Source organism: Bicyclus anynana, chromosome 3, assembly GCF_947172395.1.
Source record: "Bicyclus anynana chromosome 3, ilBicAnyn1.1, whole genome shotgun sequence".
Lineage (NCBI taxonomy): Eukaryota > Metazoa > Arthropoda > Insecta > Lepidoptera > Nymphalidae > Bicyclus > Bicyclus anynana.
The window spans coordinates 15,834,981-15,858,689 of NC_069085.1; the positions used below are offsets into that span (position 1 = coordinate 15,834,981).

The 23,709-nt window shown below is 38.6% G+C and overlaps 2 protein-coding genes across 3 annotated transcripts in view; both read right to left on the reverse strand.

The window, feature by feature from the left end:
* The window catches only part of LOC112053876 (eukaryotic translation initiation factor 3 subunit H), a 158,405-nt gene that overhangs the window by 92,873 nt on the left and 41,823 nt on the right, over nt 1-23,709 (reverse strand). The window lies entirely within an intron of this gene.
* The window catches only part of LOC112053885 (tribbles homolog 2), a 55,197-nt gene that overhangs the window by 3,032 nt on the left and 28,456 nt on the right, over nt 1-23,709 (reverse strand). For both annotated transcript variants that reach the window (XM_024093478.2, XM_024093477.2), the window contains exon 4: nt 176-367. In XM_024093478.2, the coding sequence (XP_023949246.1) occupies nt 176-367 (192 nt within the window). The remainder of the gene's footprint in view (nt 1-175; nt 368-23,709) is intronic.

Below are 23,709 nucleotides of genomic sequence, written 5' to 3' on the forward strand. Positions count from 1 at the left end.
TCATCACGAAAAGTTACTATCGCGAATTATCAAAAACCGCATGACGTACTTAGATGAAATTTGGCAATGAGGTAGTTTATAGTTAGTAGACATCCGCTATGAACGGATAATCCGACAGGGCCGTATTAACGAGGTCTAAGGGCGGACGAAAAGTATTCCAAGTTGAGATACATACCTGCCCACGAGCATGGTGTAAAGTATGACGCCTAGCGACCACATGTCGGCCGCCCTCCCGGAGTACGTCCGATGCGCCCTCAGGATCTCCGGCGACACGTACGCGGGACACCCTCTCTTGTCTTGAAGGAGATCTTCCTCGGGGTCGTCTAACACTACCGCGTCTTCTAGCGATTCTAATTTTAACGTTGTCCTGGAACAAAAGAAACATAAATTGAATACACTGTTCCTTAAGACGTCACAGATCTTAATATCTTAAGGGTACAATCAGGGGTATCTATCCAATCGTACTATGTAACGTCCGCACAAGGTTGCAAAAGTCCTATCACAGCATAAGACGTACCGGCAATATCACAGTACTAATAGTATCTTACGATTTGGACCTCAAATAGTAAATAGTTATTACTACTAACGCCGTGGTTATGGCTTTTGGCAACCTTACTATATCTACAAAGCTCACTCCTCCACCGTATCACAGAATCAGTACTAGTAGTGACAATAAGCAGGGTTAAGTTTAGCAACAAATCCTAACACAGAGTAGGTGTGTGGTACCTCGGCAATCAACAGTATGATTTCCTTAGCGACCTTACCCTACATTGTCAATTACATTGGTTGCAGGCTCCCTAAGGGTACTTTTACACTAGCAGCAACTGCTACCGACGACTGCAGTCTACTGCTGTTGATTGCAGTCGTCGGTAGCTAACGTGCTGTGTATGTGTGTGTATGTAAATGAACCCTTACAATAGGAGCACAACTCTAGTTGCTATGCAATCGCAATAAAATGCGCATCACAATCGAAGGTTCGCTTAACCCGTTATATTGTTAGGTCACTGCATTTGACGCGCACTGACCGGTGACCCAAATAAATCGCGAATGTGCCTGTAGTGATATAATATCTGTTCGGTTGAAAGCGCTCGGTCGTAATGGATCCCTTTGTGCTCGCAGCTTTGACCGGCCGCTATTAACGATTCGCGTTTGCCTAATTAGTGAAGCGGTAGGTATACAGGCGTACTCGCGAATATAGGGATGCAGTTAAAACAAAATGCTGTTGACGTACTGTTCTTGTACAGTGACTGAATGGTTAGGAGTTTCAATCAAAGAAACTAATAAATGCAATATTCTTATATTTATATCACGCTCTTTGGTTCCTTTTAATAACATATTGTAAATAAACATAATATAAACTAGGCAGTTAATGATGAAGTCCTTTTGTACAAGTTGGGTATTTGTTTAGGAAAGATATTTGATCAAAGCTGCCCTCCTGTGCATATTCTTGCACAGCTAAATATTTCTTATTTGGGAGTTTGTTTGCACGCAATTGTATTAACATCAACTACAATTTCTGTAGTTAAACGAAAAGCAAATAGACTTGCAGTACCATTTGAAGCATTTTTCTCATTCGGGAGCATATGCAACTGTATCGTGTACATAATTATGGCGTACGGAAAGCTGGCCGGTGACGCAATAGGTTTTGTTTCATCACATCACGGGCTTTGGGCGCACCGCGACCTCGTATTTCACGCGCCGGTGTCGTTTCGAAATGCATTCAATGCACACTTAGACACACTATCCCTAGTAGCTTTGATTTTTGGGAGTTCCATGAAGTTTTTCCATAGATCTAACAAGTGGTTTAGGTAAAAATAATGCATGTTGTGCACAGAAATTGTTTTTTTTTATTTTCGGATATTTTTTATCCCTACATCTGATATTAGTAACATGAAGCTGAAGAATGGTTTTAATGCGATTACTTTAAATTTTATAAAAAATTTAAATAATTCATTTCCTAGATTTAGTAACATGAAAGAAGATTTAAAACAAAATACTAAATAGTAATCTATACTAATATTATAAAGAGGACAGATTTAATTGTTTGTTTGTTTGCAATAGGCTCTGAATCGATTTGAAAAATTATTTCACTGTTGGGAAGGTTGACTATCCCAGAGTGCTATAGTATTTAATAAAATCTTTTTAGCTTTATATTATAAATGTCAGTAAGGGATATATGTGATTACAACGAATAGAATTAGTTAGTACTCCGCTACTACGCGTGTATGGGGTTTCGACACCGAAAGTTTCACGTCTGCAAGTTTGACTTATTAAAGTTTTGAAATCGAAATTCGAAACCTACCGCGCTCCGAGCGAAAGCTTAGTGAAGTAATTTCATTACATACAAGGAGATATAGAATTCCGATTTCCTCAAAATGTGTTTTATGATGTCTCTTAATACTTGGAAACAATCGAACTTTTTCGTCAAATCAATGTTTGCAATTTGATGATTTATTTGGAGCGTTTGACAAATATCGCTTGTTGAAAAGTCTAGTTTGTCGAACATGTTTGATAATGCCCAATGTAGTTTACAAAAGTTTTTTTTTTCTACGTGTACTCGTACTAGGGATGTACCGTTTCGAGTGATTATGTACATCGATACGAATAAACAGGGAGCATAGAGCGGCAGTAACTAACCGCTTTCTTTCCCAAGGGAGTGTTATTGAACCACTAATATTTATTCAGTTGCGCTGGATAACGTCGGCCATTTATAGCAGATGGATTTACCAAGTCAATAAATTCCAAGTGGAGCAATGATTTGAGTATTTGATTTTAAAAGCAGGACTCTTATTATAGAGGTCAAGGAATCGGTAATCGCCCGTTGCTTGGTTGTCATACCCAATAATTTTTATTCTTTACAAATTAGCCTTTAACTACAATCTCATTTCATGGTACGTGATAATGCAATGTAAGATGTAAACGGGCTAACTTGTTAAGAGTACGACGAAAATCCACACGGTTTCAACACGACATCGTACCGGAACGCTAAAACGCATGGCGATACGTCTTTGCCGGTAACGTAACTAGTCTCCCACCAGTCAATCCGTCAATTTTAGTATCTTTGATAGGTATAGAATATATCGTTAAGTATTCTGCACTACCCTCACCTCCCATTTTGTAAATCGCGATATCAGTAATTTTTATAATAAAGTTTACCGGCTCAACTAGTAATATAAAAACTCAAACCAATATCTCACCATAGCGTGTCGATCACACATACCATCCGGAGATCGTACTGAAGCGAAATTAATAAAAACAAAGAAATGTTACTGTTTTGCCGACCCTACTCAAAAAGCTCACCGTTTCCCCGCAGGCTATTATTACGAACATCGCGTGTATCAAGTTTTGCTGCCGTGTCCTGCCACCTGCTATTTGATACTAACATTTACATATTTCGACTTTATTAGTAGGGATCTCTGCTTATTCTTTCCTTTAGTGGTGAGACTATGTCTCCTTGTGAGACACCATCTGGGGACTTAATACTTCTTTACTTACCTATGTTCATTATTATCATCATTAACAACTCATATTCGGCTCACTGTTGAGCACGAGTCTCCTCTCAGAATGAGAGGGGTTAGAGGCCTTAGTCCATCATGATGGCTTAATGTGCATTGGCAGATTTCACACGTAGAGAATTAAGAAAATTCTCAGGTATGCTGGTTTTTCCTTCATCGTTTCGAAACACGTGATAATTAATTTCCTAAAATGCACCATTGCATGCATGCAATGTTTAGATTTAGATGTTTCATTAAATTCCAAGATTTGTGTGTAAAATTATTCAAATCGGTCCAGGCGAGTCCTCCTCCTTTTTTGAAGTCGGTTAAAAATAGATAGAAATTATAGAATCTAAGAGCCCCTGTTATAAGGCCTAGGTCACAAAACGTGATTGAAGCGATAACATGAGAAGCGATAAAGAGATAGTGGTTTATTAACATACATATTTATGAATCGATCGTGACAGTATTGAGCACCGCTTTGAGTAAAGGTTACCCTCGTTAGCCGTGTCGCAAGCTGTTTATCACGTCAAAGATACGCGACCATCATTGAGATGTTATTACTGCTAGAAGTTTGATTAGCTAAGATAAGATTCAAACTTTTCAAAAATAATTGTAATTTATTTAAAATTCAAGTGTGGTATCTAAATGGTTTATTATTAATTTTTATAAGTGCAAATGAAGTCTTAAAAAGTCTTATAATTTTAGTTATTTTTGCACCTCTTGGTGATACTTGAATATTTGTCTATGAATTCAATGTAATATAATAATTATGTTGTTATTCAGAATATACAATTGTTGCGTTGATAAAATAGATATTCTATGTTTTACAAACAATCGGTAATATCGTTCGATTACAGATATTGGTTCAAATGAGTACAATAATTAAATTTCAATTCAAAATACTCGCAAATAGCAATGCACATACACTGATGCATGAGAATTATGTGAAAAGCAGATTTTAAAGTGTTTTGTATAATGAACAATCGTTAGGAACTCTCTCGTCTCTAGAGGACTTAACATCTCACTGTAATGCGCTGATGAAAATCGCTCACACTCGAGCTATGCACAGATAGACCCATCTGAGCGCAATCCTTATTTCATAGTTTTATGCTTCGAGCACGAATTGCTTAAGCGCTCTTAAGTACTAAGAAATAAGGTTCAAAATTAAATTGCGCAATGATGCGTATCGATGCACGTGTTTATTGTAAGGGTTCGCTTGTGAGTTGCGGGCATCGTGCATATAAGCGTAAAACATTGCTTATCCTGAAAATTAGTATAATTTGCTTATAACCAGTATATCCAGCTGTTAGCTCTTCTCTTTTCGGTGTCGGTATGTACTGCCTACCACGGACATATATAAGATAGTCGACGTGTCTTTTCAATCGATCTTATTAAAAAAAACATATTTTAAGTACATCATTGAAATAATAATAAAATTAGATGGCAAATTGGTATGTGACATTTTTGGCACGTTTTTGAAAAACTCTGTTGACGGCGGTCGGGTAGTGAGTGTGACGTCACACGCCCTTTTCCCAGTGAGCGGAGGCCCGAAGTCCTCGTGTCCGTTTTAGGCGAGTGCGCAATGATCCTAATTAAATCCCTTATAGCAAGGCTAAAGTGCGATGTCTGCTGGTTGCAATCGATTCGTATTTCGCAACGTGTAAATAAGTTACACTGTGGCTGTGTCGTAAGGCAGTCGGAAGGTTGGCCGGATTTCCGAGCGGTGCTTTGGCCTCGGAGGATTCTCGGCAACGCGCGAAAGGACAGCGGACCTGCGCTCCGAGGTCGATATGTGGACCGCGTAACGCCGCGAGTCGTAACCAGTGTTGGGTTAACGGTATCGCCTAAATATTTAAGTATGGGACGCTTGAGAATTTGGTGGAGCTCGGAGAATTATAGAAAGAATGAGTACGAAAAAATCAGTACACTATAATGTTGTGCAGTATACTCTCAGGGCATCAACTGACAATCTTTCTACAGAGATATTTCAGAGATGCAAGTCGCCACCTCCTTTAACCAGTGATGGCTTTACAGGGGGTGTCTAACGTATTTAAGTATCGGATGCTTGGGAATTTGCTGCTCGGAAGATTTTACTCGAGTATTATTCAAATACGAAAAATGTCAGCTTACTATAAAGTTATGGATTATTTACATGTCATGCCCTGTCTGCTATGGTACACCTTTCAGGGCATCAGCTGATATTTTTATATATGCGTTATCAAGTAAGAGTAGGTATAATGCACTAGTTACACGGTTGCCGTAAAATTTACATTAACGTCTGCATTTAAGTAAATTAGTGTCGCGATTGCTTTATAGTTTATACCTACTTTACCAATTACCAGGTCATTGAGTCACGTGGCTGTTGAAATAATATTAACTAATATGCGTTTATTGCGTTTTATATTTTAAACGAGTAACGTGGTACGTTCGCTTTGTTTCGGAGTTCAACAGAACCGCTATTTGCTCAGACAGATTTGCTCATATTAATTTGTGTTGCAGTTACAATTGTATGGAAGTAGGAACGTAGTGTTGTATAGTTATTGATATGTTAATTCGAGAGTGCCGGTGTGGTGTGGGATCGCCCACAATTAGCGGGACGCGCGGTTTCGCAACAGTCGCCGTTGCTCAACTCAACCCTGACAGTTTCGTAACGAACAATGGCAGCCGACACAGATGCAGCACACATGCATCCACTTCCTGCTCGACTTTATATCGGTTCGAGCCTTGCGCAACTCCGGACTAGTAGTAGCTCGCGACGCGATACGCTAACCCGTCCGATGCGTCGAACTGTTGCGAAACGCTAATCGCACCGTCAGCGATTCATAATTCGTCCGGATTGTTCCGCGCCCTGCGACGCTCTCGCTGTTACTCATAGGTTTTCGTAACCCGCATGTAGGAGCGTGTCGCAAGCGTTGCCACAGCGCACGAGCCGGGATAAGTTGGGAAACCATCCCGCTCGGCGCTCGGCTCGGCCTGCCCAATTACACGCATTGTGCAATCGCGCCGACTGCGATAACAGGCTCCATCGAATGTAAACACGAGGCTTTCCGCTTTATCGGAACCTCTCCATTGTGTCGAGCGATGAGTAGGCCGAAAGTCGAGCTGTGTCAAAATCTTGTGAAATGTCGCAATTTCCACGCAGGCAAACAAGGTTTCCCGATAACTGCGCTCGTACTATATCAACGTCAGAATTTAGGTCTCAAAACCGCACAAGCTGCGTGGCTTTATCGGAGCCGCGATAACGCAAGGCGTAAGTTTTGAAACCGAGCGCTGGGCTGCTTGCGAAAACGCTAATGTGAACATCGGTTGCAAAATTGTTTTAGTTTTAAAATCGAATGCGGCGGCGAGAGCGTTGCGGGTGACATTTGCGCGTACCGGCCCGACTGCGGCGTTGCGATGCGTGTTGCAAGCGCGGGCCGGCGTCCAAGGCGCCGCCGAAATAGTCCCGTGTTGCAACGGGAGTGCGGAACGGGCGCCACTCCAGAGCTTGCGCAAACGGCAGCGACAAACGCGCAATTGGTCAATTGCTCGATGTCATCTCACGCACTCGGCGTTTACGAAACCGTTCGACGACCCCGGGCCCGAGCCCCGAAGCTCTGTTACGCGAAAATTGCGCAACTAAAGAAAGCGCCCGGAATGTGACGTCCGGCGAAGAGAATTTTCGAGCTCTCATTGATCTACCTCCCGTCTCGAATTGTTGCAATTACACAGTTACGTGGTCGCGAGTGTTAATTCCGGTGAGCGGTCGACTTTCTAGCGCGGGGTCGGTGCACGCGGCGCTGTGGCGCAACAATTTCTCCGCGTCGCGAACGAAGAAAGCGCGACCTCTGCGTTTTGCAATCGCGCCGGCAGCGAGCGCGGCCGAGCGGGCGCCGTAGAAAGCGCACGTAAACTTAGATCGCAGCACCGAGGAAACTGATTAGAAAGCCGACTCATTCCCACGGGCACGAACCGAGGGCTTACGTTCAATACGAATAGGAATTGAGTAAGCACTTGCGCAAGCCGCGATTAACTCGTGTCACCACGCGTAAATTGCTTCCGTTCATTGACTTCTTCCAGATATACGACGACGACGGTGTTATCCGTTTCGAAATACTTTCTCTGGCCCGGTTAACAGCGTGTGAGGTCACAAACTTTTGGGTTGCGCAAAAAATGTCTCATCGCCTCTCTAGTTTCGGAGTCCCTCGCCCCATGGGTCCGAACTACGGACATAACTTCATTATTTCGGGAAGCCGAAATGAGGTTGACATGTACCTAATTTAGAGTTGCGGAAGTTTGGATGAACTAAAATATTAGTAGCGCAATATTTAAACTAACGTATTTCTAAGCCTAATTAAAATAAATGAATTTTAAATTTTGAACAAAAAGCAGATAGTGTAGATACAGAACATTAGCTACTGAAAACTGCACAGATGTCTTCAGAGGTCATAAAGACGATCCGCATAAAGAGAACGCGGTTAACGATCCATATACCTGGCGACAAGTTTTAAAACACAGTTGGCTTTATGAAGATATATTAGACGCACAAAAAGAGAATAGTGTAGATAGATACAGAACATTAGCTACTGAAAACTGCACAGATGTCTACAGAGGTCATATAGACGATCCGCATAAAGAAAACGCGGTTAACGATCCATATACCTGGCGACAAGGCTCATAACTCCGTAGGTACGGATTGTCGCGGGATGTTACGCGAAGAAATTGCGCAGTTTACCACCACACTAGTTCATTCTCTTTCATAAGCAGTTGTTACGTTATAATCAACTTTTCTAACTGTTGTGAAACGCGTGTAAAAAGCTGACTGCGCTCCCACATGGATGGGTAAACACGCATAATATGTAACATACGTGTAATGCCAGTATTGCCACTGGGTAATACACTTTTTACATATGCGTAAAAAGTGTATTAACTCGTGTGATGATGACTCTGAGACTTTCACGTGGATCGAAACACGTAACCAGTAACAGAGATACTTTTAATAATTACTTTCTGTCGGGTGACTTGATATTGATATCCGTGGAATACTGGTTTTACTGCTTCACTAACAAAATTTTTGAAACAAAAGGATTAAACATCGTCAAATTACTTTCGTTAACTTTGTTCTCTGTAGATACTTAATAAGGTTATATGCATTTCTATAGTACTGTGGGATTGCATTATATAATATTCAAAATCATTAATTGTGACAGTACTAAGTCTGTTTGATAGATTAATTACATGGTAACCATGTTGGTCAGTAGCATCTTCTATTAATACAACAACTTATACCTAGACAAACTATCGTAATAACCCGGACTATAACTCTTCAATATTTTTTAGTTTCGATTCAACTGTGTATTTCTCTTCACGAAAAAGTAACCTTTACTAGACGGCGAGACCTGCTTACCTGGAGAATTTTATAGTTCTTATTATCTAGATTCTAGATATATTAATAACACATAACCGCCAACGCATTGTAAGTCGTATATGGGCCACCTGGCGACAGGTGCGTCTCTCGCTCTGAGGCCGCAGCTCAGAACTCCATAAAAGGCAGCTGGTAAAGTATTTGTCGTTGGACAGATGCGGTCTAGATCGGGCGATAAATAAAAGAGCAAATCCACATCCGCTAGCGCTCGCGCAGCTTCCGCCGCCGCCATACGCAGCCGGAATGGACAATTGTTCAGCGCTGCAATCGCTTCCGTCTCATTCTTTTAAATCGGAAATGAGATGTGTTCCTTGTCCACCGTTCGGTGGGCCGACACAAGGCGAAAAGTTTCCGTGCGATTATTTCACAGCAATTCCATTATTATCTGATGCACTCTGTAATGTTCCCCATACAAAGATTTCTTCTCAATATTGTGTTCCTAAATAGAAAATACCTATAAATGAATTAGATGTGGTCTTCTCTATTAAAAGCATAAATATTATTTAATTTACAACGCGAGGCATTCATTGACGCACTCTTATTTCCTCAATACAACGATTTCATCTCAACATTGTGTCCCTAAATTAGATATTGGGAAGAAACTGATGTGAGCAATTTTATTATCATTATCAGTCTGTTTACATCACCATTTTTTTATATAATAGCTCGATCATACTCTAGTCCCTAGTTTAAACAAGTTGGGCGTCTCGATTGTATTTGATTTCACTTTAAGGATAAAACAAATTAAAACACCTTTCCTTATGCTTACGGAGTCCGCAATTTAGTGTTTTTGCGACTGGCAATGACATACCGTACGAAATAATTTCGCCAGCATTTTGCAGAGCTTACAAAAATACGAAACTCGTTGCGTTATGCAAAGATTATTGCGGGCAACAGAATTAGATATAGTTAATCATTAATAAAGCTACTCTTGCGAATTCCGACGCAAGAGCTTGCGTTAGCTGCGATATAACAAGCGTGGTTACTGGTTGCGGTTACAACAATTCCATGGATTCCTCGCAACCAGCGAGCATTTAGTTTCAGGCACATAGAAGAACCTACTTTCCAAAATCTGTTTTAGCGACTAATTTATTGAACTGAACCAGAAATGAATTCTTTTTCACGGAAAACACATTTTACCTGTATTTATTTATTCATATATACTTGAATTAAATATAAACAATAGGATTTTTAAGAATAGCTGTTTTGAGATGTTTCAATATTACATTACCACCAATACAAGGCTATCAGCAATCGCAAAGGATGACAACTGACTGATATAAGTCATTGCCGCAAAGCATAAAGCGTAAAGGATGACAGGTGCACTGTCTTTCAGTCTTGACATCATTTCAGTTTAAAAAGTCACCATTGTTAACTGCGTCACCTGGTAAAATAAAAAGAAGCCACAGTAAAATGATACACGTTACAATAAGTGTTCGACTGCGAATGATTAATATGCGGGGGACAGGCCAAGGTACACCGTGTCACGTCTTTGAGTAATCCTTGTATATTTTGTAACGTCTGCAGATTTGCAAAACGGCCGGCGTGTGCTCCGAGCCGCATAAAGGTCAAAACTCATTAAAACGAACACGTAACGGAACTGCTTCAACGTGATAAACAAACAGCGCGTTGTCGATCTCGAGCATAGCAGAGGTAAAGAACAAGCCTTCAGCTTGCCTCAAACACCTACCCAAAAATGTCCATCGGCTTTCTGACCATATGAAGCGACGTAAGTACGATGTCGTCGTCGGTCTGTGTCCGCGGCGATATAATGAGTTTTGTCCCTTAAACGTTGCTCCTTGCTTGCGCTCTATTTCATAACGCTTTGCACAAGACAAGACGAAACAATCGAGTGCTTGTCTCCTATAGCTATGCGACTGGTTATGACTGCTATGCTGCCACTGTTGGAATTATTTGTAAATGGTATCGACATACTGGTTGGTACACTTTTGATAAATCGAATTGTTCATATGATTTGCTAGACTTAAGCTAAATACCAATTCTGCATACAGAATGAAGAATTAGAAATATATCTTGCTTTAAACTAGTAGGAGAAAAATTAAGATCTAGGCAGATAAAACTGTTGGTAAACAATAAAGCTCTTTTAATTCTGAGGTGAAAACAGAAAACTTATTAATGTTCTCTGTTCTTAATTCTAGAAAATTTCATAAATTTTATAGATGAAACATTTAGTTTGTAACATATTTCCTAATGTTTAGTCGTAATAATTAAAGCCGGGGCAACATTTTGTTTGAAACATGCAGTAATGTAGCAAGACGAACATAATCTCGTATAATTTACCGAGTCAATGCATTTCAATACAACACACACTGAAAGACAATGTCAGTTCACTCAGATGTAAATACGGCGAGCTTTGGGATGGATGACGCAGGCGTTTCGAAAACGCAAAATAAGCGATGTTGCGATTCGCCTTACGAAATACATTCGCCTCGTGGTTGCAGAAATGCGTGGGACGACAAATAGGTTTAATGTCTGTCGGTTTGTAATAGCATTACGTGTTTAATAGATCGTATGTATTGAATCATTTCATGTGGTCCATTCTTTTGCTTCTAACACCTGAAATATCTTTTGTTCTAACTTTTCACTTTATCTAGAATTGACTGAGCAATTACTCTAATCTAAAGAGCAATACAATATAGTAAATACAATGACCATCTCTCACCTGACAATGACGAAAATGTGTTATGATTTTAGCTTAGGTTGGAGTGTTTAATGAGAATTGAATTCGTTCTGTATGATTTTGTCTAAGTCTGTCTATCATATTATTAATATATGACAATAGAAAAATCTTTTTCATCATTATGCCCATGTAGGTAGGTACCAAAAATTATCGTAACCTACCCAGTTATCGCTATCACCATTTCACTGGTATCTTATCTACGGTAAAATTCACCACTTGTTTATTTGCTCGGCACAAAACGACACGATACGATGCCCAAATATTTTGTAATGATGGAAGGTGGACAATGTTTGCCCGAGTTACACAACCCATTCCCGACCGTTGGGCGACAACGCGAAAATTTACATGCAACGTTTATTGTTTGCATTCAAACCCACGGCATGTACAATAGTGTTATTGTTGTAAAGAGAACCTATGGTGTTATAAGTGGATAATTTGTAACACGCATTTATAGAACTGGATATTGCCATATGTTAAGTTTTCGAAATTTAATCAAAGCCTATCCTACTTCTGACATTTTGCAAATTTGGCTATAAACATGCGTAATGGAAAGCAATGACAAGGATTAAATTGGAGCCTTGAAAGTTCTCTAAAGGGATTACAATTCAAGTTCATTACATTTCTCTGAAATTGTTCTGGAATTTTCTGGAAAACTTAATATAATTATGTATTTTAATAAATTTGGACGTATTAACGTAACACTTAGACACTGCTAAGAATATACATTGATTGTCTCAAGCACGACTAACTTTTTAAACCGTGTCGCAAGTACGCGCTTGCCTACCCTCAGATTTTCACTATGGCCGGTATTGATATGGTAATAGTATTGGCGATGCTGGGCCGGTGCGTGGACGCATAAATTAAATTATTTATAGTCGTTACGCTGGAGCGACTTGAGGTCAACACTAGTGACACTGCTAATATGGAATTTACGGGATTTTCCTAATTTGTCTTTATTAAGTCCATTACTGGACATTATAAGATCACATGAAGGACTTCTAAAAAACGCATTGTTGAGCCGCATTCAGTATTAAATAATAACTACTTATTATTTGTGTTAGTTAATTTGAAAAGAAAGAATCTTTCCAGGTATATTCATGTAAAAAAAGAATTACTACATAAAAAGCTTACTTAATCTGAAGTTAAAGAAAATTCAAAAACAGCATTTGTCAATTAAATTGATATTACTTCTTCAAACTTTTTCTTAATCATTAAATTGATAAGTAATTATAGAATTGAGTCAGACTTGTGTTAGCGTTTATCTACGTAAAACATATCTACCTAAGCATAAATTTGAAATGTAGAATCGACTGCTCCTTGAGGCACACCATACACAGGTTAACAATAACAATAATAATCATCTTTTTTCGATCAGGCTCAGGACGTTAAACCTGAGACCTCATGACCAATGTGAAAAGGGTATACCATATATGTTCTGTGGCTATACGAGACAATCGAGCAAGTATTTAATGTCCTGTAAAACTACTTTGAAATCTGGCAAACCTAGTCAAGACGAGTTTTGATACAGTTTGCGATAATGCACAAACTAATGTTTTGCAAAACAACCTGGCAGCTATTGCAAGCGAAAGAGAGAACCTATGTAATTATCATCATCTTTATTACCTAATATGAAAAAATAATCTAGGCTCGCATAATAACTAGTTAAGCTTAAGGTCTGGTATACATCGTATGTTACACCTCGTATACAGAGAGCAGAGGGTTTTAAGGAAATAAAATTGGTGTAACTTTTACTACTAGAATGTCAAAAATTTATAGGAATACTGTTCTTTTTATAAGTCAGTTTCGACTTTCAGGTCCAGTTCGGTCTTGGTGGTAATGTTATAAAGTTTCCTCAATATGCTTAAACACAGTTACCAAAGTAATAAGGGTCCCGTTATTCTATTGTGAGATGCGGACCCATGTAAACAAAGAACTCTTTACAACCCAATTTTACAATGTTGGATTTACATCTTCTTTTAAAATTAAATAATTTTGCATAGACTGCTTTCCATGATAATAAAAAAAATCATATATTTGTTCTTGCCTTAAGATAGTACCAGGACAATATAAGATTAAAGATGTGTAAATATCCAGTCTACGTAACATGATAATGCAGAAATCGAGCGTGCAAGTTGTTTTATAATATTATAATGATGCGGTCGTGCAAGTAGGTATTGCGAGTACATCTTGATAACAAGTGAAAATTTAATCCGTAAATACGATAACACGTACAGGAAAGCTATAATAGATAACAAATAATAATATTGTGAATGCGAAAGAGTTTATTGACTGGTTTTTCCTCCTAATACGTACATACATTTCAATGGGAAGGAAGGATGAGTTAATGACGCCTTTGCAGGTTGTGTACCGAAATTATAAAGCATTTCCCAATAGCTTACTTAAAGTTAATATGGAAAACATAAGGAAATTCCAATAAGTAAGAAAAAAATAAGCAACTGAAATCAACATGACGAAAATTTAGCAGTAAATTTCGTTAACTGTAGGAAAAAGCGATTCATGAAGTCATTTTTACATACCTACACCTATCCGATTAAAGTGCTCCATAACTGAGATCTTTATCACAATACATAAACATAAGTACTTGTATACAGAGTTCAATAAATACGGGAACTACTATGTACGACCCCAATGCCGCAGCCACTTACGCGGGCCGATAAGACACGAAGAAACCTTATCGAGGCCAACTATTATGCTCTACAATGCATAACTTATAATGCGGTTTGTACTAGTATGTACATTGTACATATATAGGGTGTCCCGCAAATATTGCGACATATGCAGGGTGATAGCTGACATCAAGGCCTATTAATTTTAGCAGCCCACAAAAATAGGCTCATAATCCTTCCAGGCCTTCCTTTCTTATAGGTCAGAGGATATGGAATTTATTGAAATATCTACAATCATTTTCATGTTTAATTGTTATACTGTGCACCTGTAGACTGATCAGTTGCTTGGTCGAAATCCACGATTTTGAAAATAATGCTTAGTTATTTTTTTGGAAATCACAGTTATTCTTCTTAGATGAACAGAACCAACATGACTCAAAACTTTCATTCAATCCTTCATGAGCTTGAAAATGAGATTGCATAACGTGGACAAACGCAATGTACGATCGATGTACACAAAGTACTCGTAGTAGTAAAAACCCCGGTAAGTCTGGAAGCGGGCGGGGCAACAACACTCGCGTTTGTAAATACGTCGTATAATGTTATCGCGAATCAAAACAATGTTGAAACGCGAATCGGGAGCCAGTTTATAGGTACCGTTACACTCAAACGCGGAAACACGGGGCCTCGGCCAAGAACGGGTTCCTTTATTGGTTTTCCGTAAAATACTACGTTTACACCGCGTTATCAATCATCTCAGGCCAATTGATTGTTTCCCAACCGGTGTTTTGGCCTGTCATTGTTTGGCGAATCAAAATTTCATTTACTGAAAACAATTCGAAATTTTAAAACCATCATTTGTCAGTATCGAAAGCAGAATTACAAGGAATGGACAGTACACATTTTGGCAATTTACTTCAAAAATGAGGCAAAGTAATTGGCAACTTAAAACCTAAAATATGCGTTTAAGTACTGCCAATATTCAAATACCTTTATGATTAATTTGACTTCAGTGTCAATCAAGCTCGCCGGGCGGACAAAAACTACACACGCCAATAACAAATCAACGTTTTTTATTCATACGTAGTAGAAGCTTAATACTGGGAACGTTTGCTACAAAACACTAAAGTTCATAGGCCTTACGTCCAAGAATTCCAAACACCGTACGATTGTGTGAATCGTGGACGTGGATCGAATACTATTTGATCGCGCTTGATAAACAAATAGTGTATTTCTGAACAATGCACTGCACAGATTTATCTGATAGGAGAAATTTATTTTTGATAAGACCTCAACTCGAGGAATGCTGCCAGCTCGACGGATGTGGAACACCAAACAGCGGTACTTTCTCATGTACCGTTCGGCGGAGCAAATTAATTCTACGCTTGAAGGAGATAGCTCTCTAATAAAGCCCAATGGTATTTAATAACAGCGCAAATTCTAATATTGAACGCAGACTACTCACGCGGTCAAGATGAGATCATAAAGGATCAACGCTCCACACGGATGCCGAAGCGATGATCGCTGTACGATTTAAGGAGCGGTCTTCGAACTCGGTCGTCGACCTCGCGATTACTCTTTTTCTATACGCAATGACGTAACTTGGAAAGTGCGGAAATGTTAATCAGAAGCACCAGATCGCGTCTTGATTCTCGAGCATCAATGGCGCGGCCATCTCTCGCGGATGCTCGGGGAAAGGTTCATTGAACTTGCGAAACTTCACCTGTCACAGTCGAGGGGAGCGAAACAAAGGGCCCGACATAACGAAGAAAGCGCTGTACTATCTGATTGAATCACACCGAGATATTACGAAGGCGGTCGATTATTAGATGAGGTAAAGAATTTTGAAATTAGAACTGCGGACGCACTCCGTATGCTACGCGATGCGACCCGCTTGCACAAGCTCTGGCGGAAGAGAGTGCGGACAAAACGGCACATTGCGGTGATGCAATAAAGAAAGTGCGGAACTAAAGTAGGTTTTCTAACGCGGTGAATGTACTCGGCCATTAGTTGTGTATCATTCGAGGCGGCAAAGGCTCTAGCGCGGCGGGCGACGACCTCGGACCGGGCCCGTACATTTTGCACTCGGCCGCGACTCGTGTGATATAATACAATTGGCACGGAAAATTGCGAATCAGCCGAGCTCCAGTCTAGCTGAAGCTGTACGTTATCATTGCTTGCGTTACACCGCCACCGCGTTAGGTAACGTGTGTTGTCATTGCAATTGCGATGTAACACGCGAAGTGCGGAAAAGCGATTGCGTTCACTGTGACAATACATCAAATGATAGATGACCTTAGGAATGGGCGAAAAACGTGTTTAAGAGCGGATATGTCAAGTTCAGCGTGTGCGAGAGGCGGGGGCGGCGGGGGAAGCGGCGCCGGCGCAGTGACAATGAATGGCAAGCACCGTTGTACTTGACCCAGTATTCGAGCCGAGAGCCGTCGCGGCGCTGCAGCCGATGATGATACATGTGACACTAACAGGCCGCCGCTCGCCCCACACACACCTACGTTTACAACCAACCCGATAATAAATCGCGCTCGATAATCAGAGCAAAAAAAATGAGGGCACGAATAGACGTTCATGTTTTTCACATCGAAACTCATTAAACACGCGGCTGTAACACAAAGGCTGTTTATGACAGCTTTGACATTGGCATATTGGCTCACTAGGCCACGGTAAAAAACATCTTTGGCACGATTTACGTCGATCAAGAAATTGTTTGATAAATCGAGATGTGCGTCAGCGCCATCCTTCATATTTCGTGATATCATTGCTTTTTATTGTGTCCATTATGTTCTTGAATCATAGTAGGATTAAATATGTGTCGAAACACATGTAAACCATGTAAGTGGTATGAAGTGGTTTGTCATATACACATACCTGTTATAATGTGGTATTACGCAAGGTCATAGATGCACCTGTTCTTGCACTGGCCGATGTAACCGTTACTATTCCTACACGTATACACCGTCGACCTATACAGATACTCACACGTAAATACAATGCAGAAGGCCATGAAGGAATTCGTATCCACCTGTCGAGTAACTTTTTTGTAATCATCCAACAGAATTTTAAGTAATGAAGAACACGCCGATATGTGACAAAACGAAAAAATGAAACGCTTGCAGCGCTCGCGGCGTCCGGTGTCGGCATGTAATAATCCAAGTGGGTTAAGGTTTCATCAAGGATTTGTTGCGGCAAAACTCCGCTCCAAAACCGAGCGCCGGTTACTGTAAGCCACGAGTAATGCACGCCTTGGTTCCGCTGCATTTGCTCATTGCCTTTTGCAACACAATCCCTCTTGTAGTGTTCTTCAGTTAATGGCGACGAGCAGTCTGCTAATGGCTAGATGATGAATGGCACGAAAGTTTCTCTTTCCTTTGTAGGTGTTTATGACTGTCGCATTTCATTCACCTGCCACGACAATATTACAGACCTTAATTCAAAGGACGCGAGGGTTCTTTTGTTTAATTAGCGTCCAGCGAACAAAAGTAACTCGATCGTCGGAGTTCGCCTTTGTGCGGGCACAGAGGGACACAATGGTGGAGTCCTTTGAGTGGTGCCTTTTGTAACTCTGTAAGTACCGAAAATTGAGCGCAAAACAAACAGGTTAATAAGTTTCAAAACGATCCAGATGTATTACAAAAGCGGTAGCACACAACCGTTTGGCAACAGCACGGACAATTGTTTCGCAACTGGCATCCCAGCGTCCGGACCACTCGATTAATTGTTTCTATCGTAAAACATCGACTGTTGGATGCTTTTGTTTTACATACAGAGCTCATTGTCGCCGCAAAGAGTGCTTCACGACATACGGCCATTATGAATTGGATTGGTTTATTGCTCAAGATTCCTGATATTTAATAACGATTCTTTTATGAATGCTATTAAAATATATTGTAATGGCTGAACAAGTTTGTGTTTTAGCAATGCAATCTGACCTCGAACGCATTATGTAAGTAATAGACATCACATTTTTATTAACTAAGTATCTTTCTCATATATTTGTCATTAGTCTTAAACTATATAGGTAATAAATAAATAATTGACTCTAAGTAGGTACATCATATTCATCAGCGTTTAAGTGCGTGTTGTGCCATGATATAGAACAACAATACAATTAACGATAAATTAAAATTATTACTGCAATAATAATTATACTTATCTGAGTATCGCTCTCAGTGGTTAAGTGTTCAGCGCTGATGCAACTAAAAAATCTTGTGAAATAAATAAATAAATGTTAAAAGGACCTTCGACTGAACGACCTCAGTTTGGTATAAAATTTCGAATATCTGTTGCTATGTAGCTGCTCAAAAGGGCTAGAACCTAGAGAACGTAAAGCCAAGTTTTTGATATAAAAAAAAAGATGCGTATACGTGATCGATCATCGGATGGCCGTCCACATTAGCAGCGGGACGCATTCAGCGCGGCGCACCGTCATGAGATGCGCAGGCGGCGGCAGATGTTCGCAAGCAATTGTTGAGGGAACAAAAGCAGGTAGACGCATAGGACGCTACAACGCCATGTGCTACGTGTCATTTTTTCCAGATGATAACATGTTTTAGGCAAGAAACGCGAGAAAAAATATTCTAATCTGACCCAACAGATGGCCGAGCACATGTCCGCCACAAAAAATATATATCAACGCTGGATTATTCAGCGCCTACCTACGCAGCGCTCGGGATCGATTCGGAATTCAATTTTCACGGTATCAGCCGAAGCTTTGTTTTACTGGTGACTACAGTAAATTAAATACAATCGCTTCCCTTTGTTACAAAAGAGAGAAACGAATTGAATCCCAGTTATCAAAATTAATAACAGCAAAAGCAATTTACTTTGATCGCCGTAATATCCTGCCGGCGCATTTATTGAGCTGAATTTTCAATTGTTTTCCGTGCGAACGCGGGGAATAATACGCGTAACTATCTTATCGGTTTTTACTTATAGATAGCTCTTATGATCTCCGCTTTCTATTAGATTGTAACATGAACTTTCACGAAATTAATGAACGTCAGGCGAACGATGCAGAGGAAAGAACTATCGAAAAAACGACAAATATTGACCTCGCAGCATATGTCGAAAGTCAAACTTAAAGACTGGTTACAACTTGCATTTGAATAAACATTCGCTGCGATACTAACGTAACTTTATTGACCTTACGTCGTATTGAATGTCGGGTTGTATGCACCCGGTCCCCAGATAGAGATGTCGTCAGATGGACAAACAAGTCTTTCCCTTCAGAAGTTTGTATTGTCTGTTACATCACTATATAAAATATTGATCAAGCAACAATGAAGATTGAGTTCTAAGATAACCATTATTGTGTATCATGTGCAAGAGACAGGTAGAAAAATATTGCTTAAACTAGATTGAGTACATTCTTCTCAATATAAACAGTATGTAAGAAAAGTAAAGTTGATTTTGACAACTATAAATTTTACATGGTGACAACAATCGTGTCGCTATTAAAAATATAATGAAACATCAAAATGAGTAGCGTCGTAGAAGTATTGACTATAAAACCCTATTGTAGATCTGGATTTACGACCGACTTGTTAACTTGTTTCTTTAAAAGACACCTTGTGTTATAAAATGTCTGGTTCGAATCTCGATGGCAGAGGATAACAATAGTCACTCGTTTCGTTTGCGCACAGCACATTCGGAATGCGAATTTTGAACACGTGCGACTTGCAGGTAGACAACGCATGTGCAGTTTATTGTCTTCTTAAGAATAGGTGTTATTCTTGGTCATGAATAGGAGCCGCTTGCACAATGGAGGATTCTTTTCTATCGCGACGCATCATCGATTTGATAAAGAATCCGAAAAATACATCATGCGTAGGAGAATTCAATGCTGCATTTGTGTGGAACATCTGGGGTACACAGAATTTCGAGCGATGCCTCACAATTGGCGAGTTCGTTACAATAAACATTTGTCGACGTTCAGGTAATTCGTAAAAGATTAACCCGATACGAAATTTAACAATGCAAATGAAACATCTTGACTTTTTTTATTTTTAGGTCGTATGAATGGCAATGAAAAATTGAATATTTTATTAATATAACTAGTTTATGAATTTGCAAGATTTGCGGAAAACGAAAATGATGTTAGAAATAGCAAAATGAAAAGAATAAGAGGAAACATGATACGGAGCGAGATATTAAATTATTACCTTGATACATTTTAATGATAATTATTAAATAATAAACTAATGGATTTAGTTACAAAGGAAAACCTAAATCTACATAAACTCTAGTGGATGTTTGGTAATGTAAGAATAAATATTGAAGAGTCAACTAGCTAATAATATCGAGTACGTAAGAAATACTCGTACGTTGCGGCATAACACGACCTTAAGTCGTTATCTGCTGGTGATAAGAAAGATTATGTGACCTTTATGTGTTGACTAGGTGTCTCTGGCAATGTGTGATAAGCCGTAAGACCAATGACCGTGGTCAGATCCTGGGTATTAGTGCCTTTAGGTACTAATGTTATAATTATGGTTTATTTAAAATTTGGTATTAATGGATTTCAAGAGCCAATGAATTAATAATTAGAAAGAATGAAGCAAGTAGACTGGAGAACCTAGTCCTGGGATTTTCATGTGTTCAAAATATTATAATAAAAAGACTTTTTTACCTCTACTAAATAATCCAAGTCTTTTTAGATTCAAAAATAATTTGCGATAAAAATAACGCAGCAAAATAAGTACTAGATTTATATAAATACGGACAAAAAGTAAGCTAAGTACTTTTGAGGTTCCATTATTAAAAAAAACAATAGGCGAGAGCGCCGTTAAGTACTTTTGCAAGCCAGATATAACGGGGCCGGAAGTAAAGTTGAATGAAATTATATTACACAATCATCTGCCAGTAAACATAGCCATATATAGCTTAAATATTAATCGACCCGTTGTAACTGATCAAGTAAATGAAATTGCAGTGGAATTCAACGAATGAGTCTGTATTGTTAATGTAATGGTAGAGTTATGTGCACATATATGTACGCAGTAGGATCTATAAACGTATGACATGATTGACATTAAAACCAATACAGTGACCTTAATGTCAAACAAAAATAAAATGGTACCACTCTAATACAATTAGTGTTGATCTTGGAATAACTAAAACGGAATACTTTTAATTAACCAAAAGTGATTTTGAAAAATTCTATACATACATATGATAATACAATATTCAAATGTTATAAGTTAACTGGTAAGGACAATTTAATAATATAGGCAATTCATGAAACTCATCATTGTGCTGACGCAATATGATCGATCATATTCATGAAAGATGACGTGATATCGTCTGAAGTTTACAATAATAATATACGAGGGTATTTACTCGGCGCAATAATAATTCAGACTTTAATCATCTTGATTAGAGAACTACACGGAGTGATACAGTGAAACTGTCCACACACTAACTTCGTGCTAACGAAAGCTGATGATCCAAATAAAATCACGTAAATGATCCATGCAGATCTTTCTACTAATACATCACGTAACCCAGTAGAGAATTACACTGTACGTAGACATAAAAAGAGCAACATTGGTCTCGTACTAATGTGTTAATGATTGCAAAGTCCAAGACGGTTACGTCAGACTTATCTCCGACATTGATTTGATTCCGTCATCGTTTACGACTCTACAGAGGTGACTGAATGATTTAATATAATAAAACAATCCAGTGTGATCTAGATAATTATTTAAACAATGAAATAACGACCGATAACGTAGGGTTTGTTTTTTGAACACTTTCATAAAGCAATTTAGGTAGATTATCTTTTCCTGTCGAATGTAAAGGACCGGACGAATATAATAAAAGAAGTATCACCAAATTTCTACAAAGGATTATAAAATCAGAACTACTTTAAGTAACACATGTTCCTGTCGTATTTCTTTATAACTAGCTAGCAGTTCCGCCTGCGATATTCCCATTCCCGTAGGAATACACAGATAAAATATAGCCTATAAAACTCCCTAATAATGTAGCTTGTCCAGTGGTTGAGTTAATTCGTTACATACAAAAATACGAATCTTTTCCTCTTTATAATATTACAGTGTAGATGAATTATATAGTTTCTGGAAACATTTAGATTTAGAATGTAGAAGCAATAAACGTCGAGTTAAATAATATGGGACATGTGGTGGTTCCTGGTCGAATGGGCGGAAGAGCGTCGCTTGCGCAAACACTTGACATTGAACCAGCCGTCGCGATGCGGAGGTCGATGCCGGATTCTTAAACATTTAAATGTACACAAACGACTATTAAATGTAGTCGGAAAAAATACCGCATTATTTTGAATAACATTTCATTTTGAACAACAGGAAAACTCTGATTTAATTTAAAACAACAATTCTCAGCACCAGGATGTGATAAAAACAACGCAGTTCATCCAACAACATAGACCAAAAGAAATCGCTTATCAATTTAACTTTCATTTTGCCAAACAGGAAAATCGTGAATATATTCCAAACAAATCAAATATTTCTGAGTAACAGGATGCGATAAACTACGCAGTTGAAATAAGGAACATTATTTTTTTTTTGTTTTCCTCATCGCACACTTTGTTACGTCCATAAACAAATCTCCGCTCTTGAATTGTAACAGAAGCAGCTTTATTAGATCGGATTTCTGTTGATAAGGAAAATACTAAATGAAATTGTTTTTTTTTTGCTAAATAGTAGCTACTGTATTTGAATCTATCGCAGTCAAAGTCAGATTTATAAACTGGGAAGCTAATAGACTGGGAAAACATCTTCCAAATTAATTTATGACTGTAACATAGCACTCTTATAAATATAATATATTGAATCATTCTGATTCAAATATTTCAAAAGAGATTATTAAAATTAGTTTTTCAAAAATAGTAATATAATTTTCTAATAGTGTACATACAGACTTACTTGTTACGGTTTTAAACTTTATTTAATTTATTAACATTAATCTAATATGTGAAATACAAAATGTAGATGTAGTGATTTGAATAAATTATTCTACATTAGGAAGGTGTTACTTGTGTTTGGTAGGTAGTTATTATTAGAACAGTCTATTATAGTAATAAATCACTAGCGTGCCGGCAACAATTAGTGTAGGACGATTCATTAGACGCCTTGGAAATTGCTTGCCTATTTCTAGCCCATTACGTTCACAAGTTACATAAATACAATTGCAACAAAGAAAGTTTTGCAGTTGCGTATTCCATATTTGAAACCTGCTTGATGATTACCAAAGAAGAGTAAACCAGAAATTCTCGACTTGAACCTTATTGAATTAACACACAATAGATTAATTATACAATTGGTTTTTAGTCATATAATATCGATTATTATGCTATTGAATATACAGTTCGTATTTGACTGTAGCGAATATTAAACTCGTAAAAGTTTTATTCAATGTTACATCAGCCAATATTTTCGTAACACTAGATTTTAATTACATCATTTGCGGTAGAAACGTCACCTT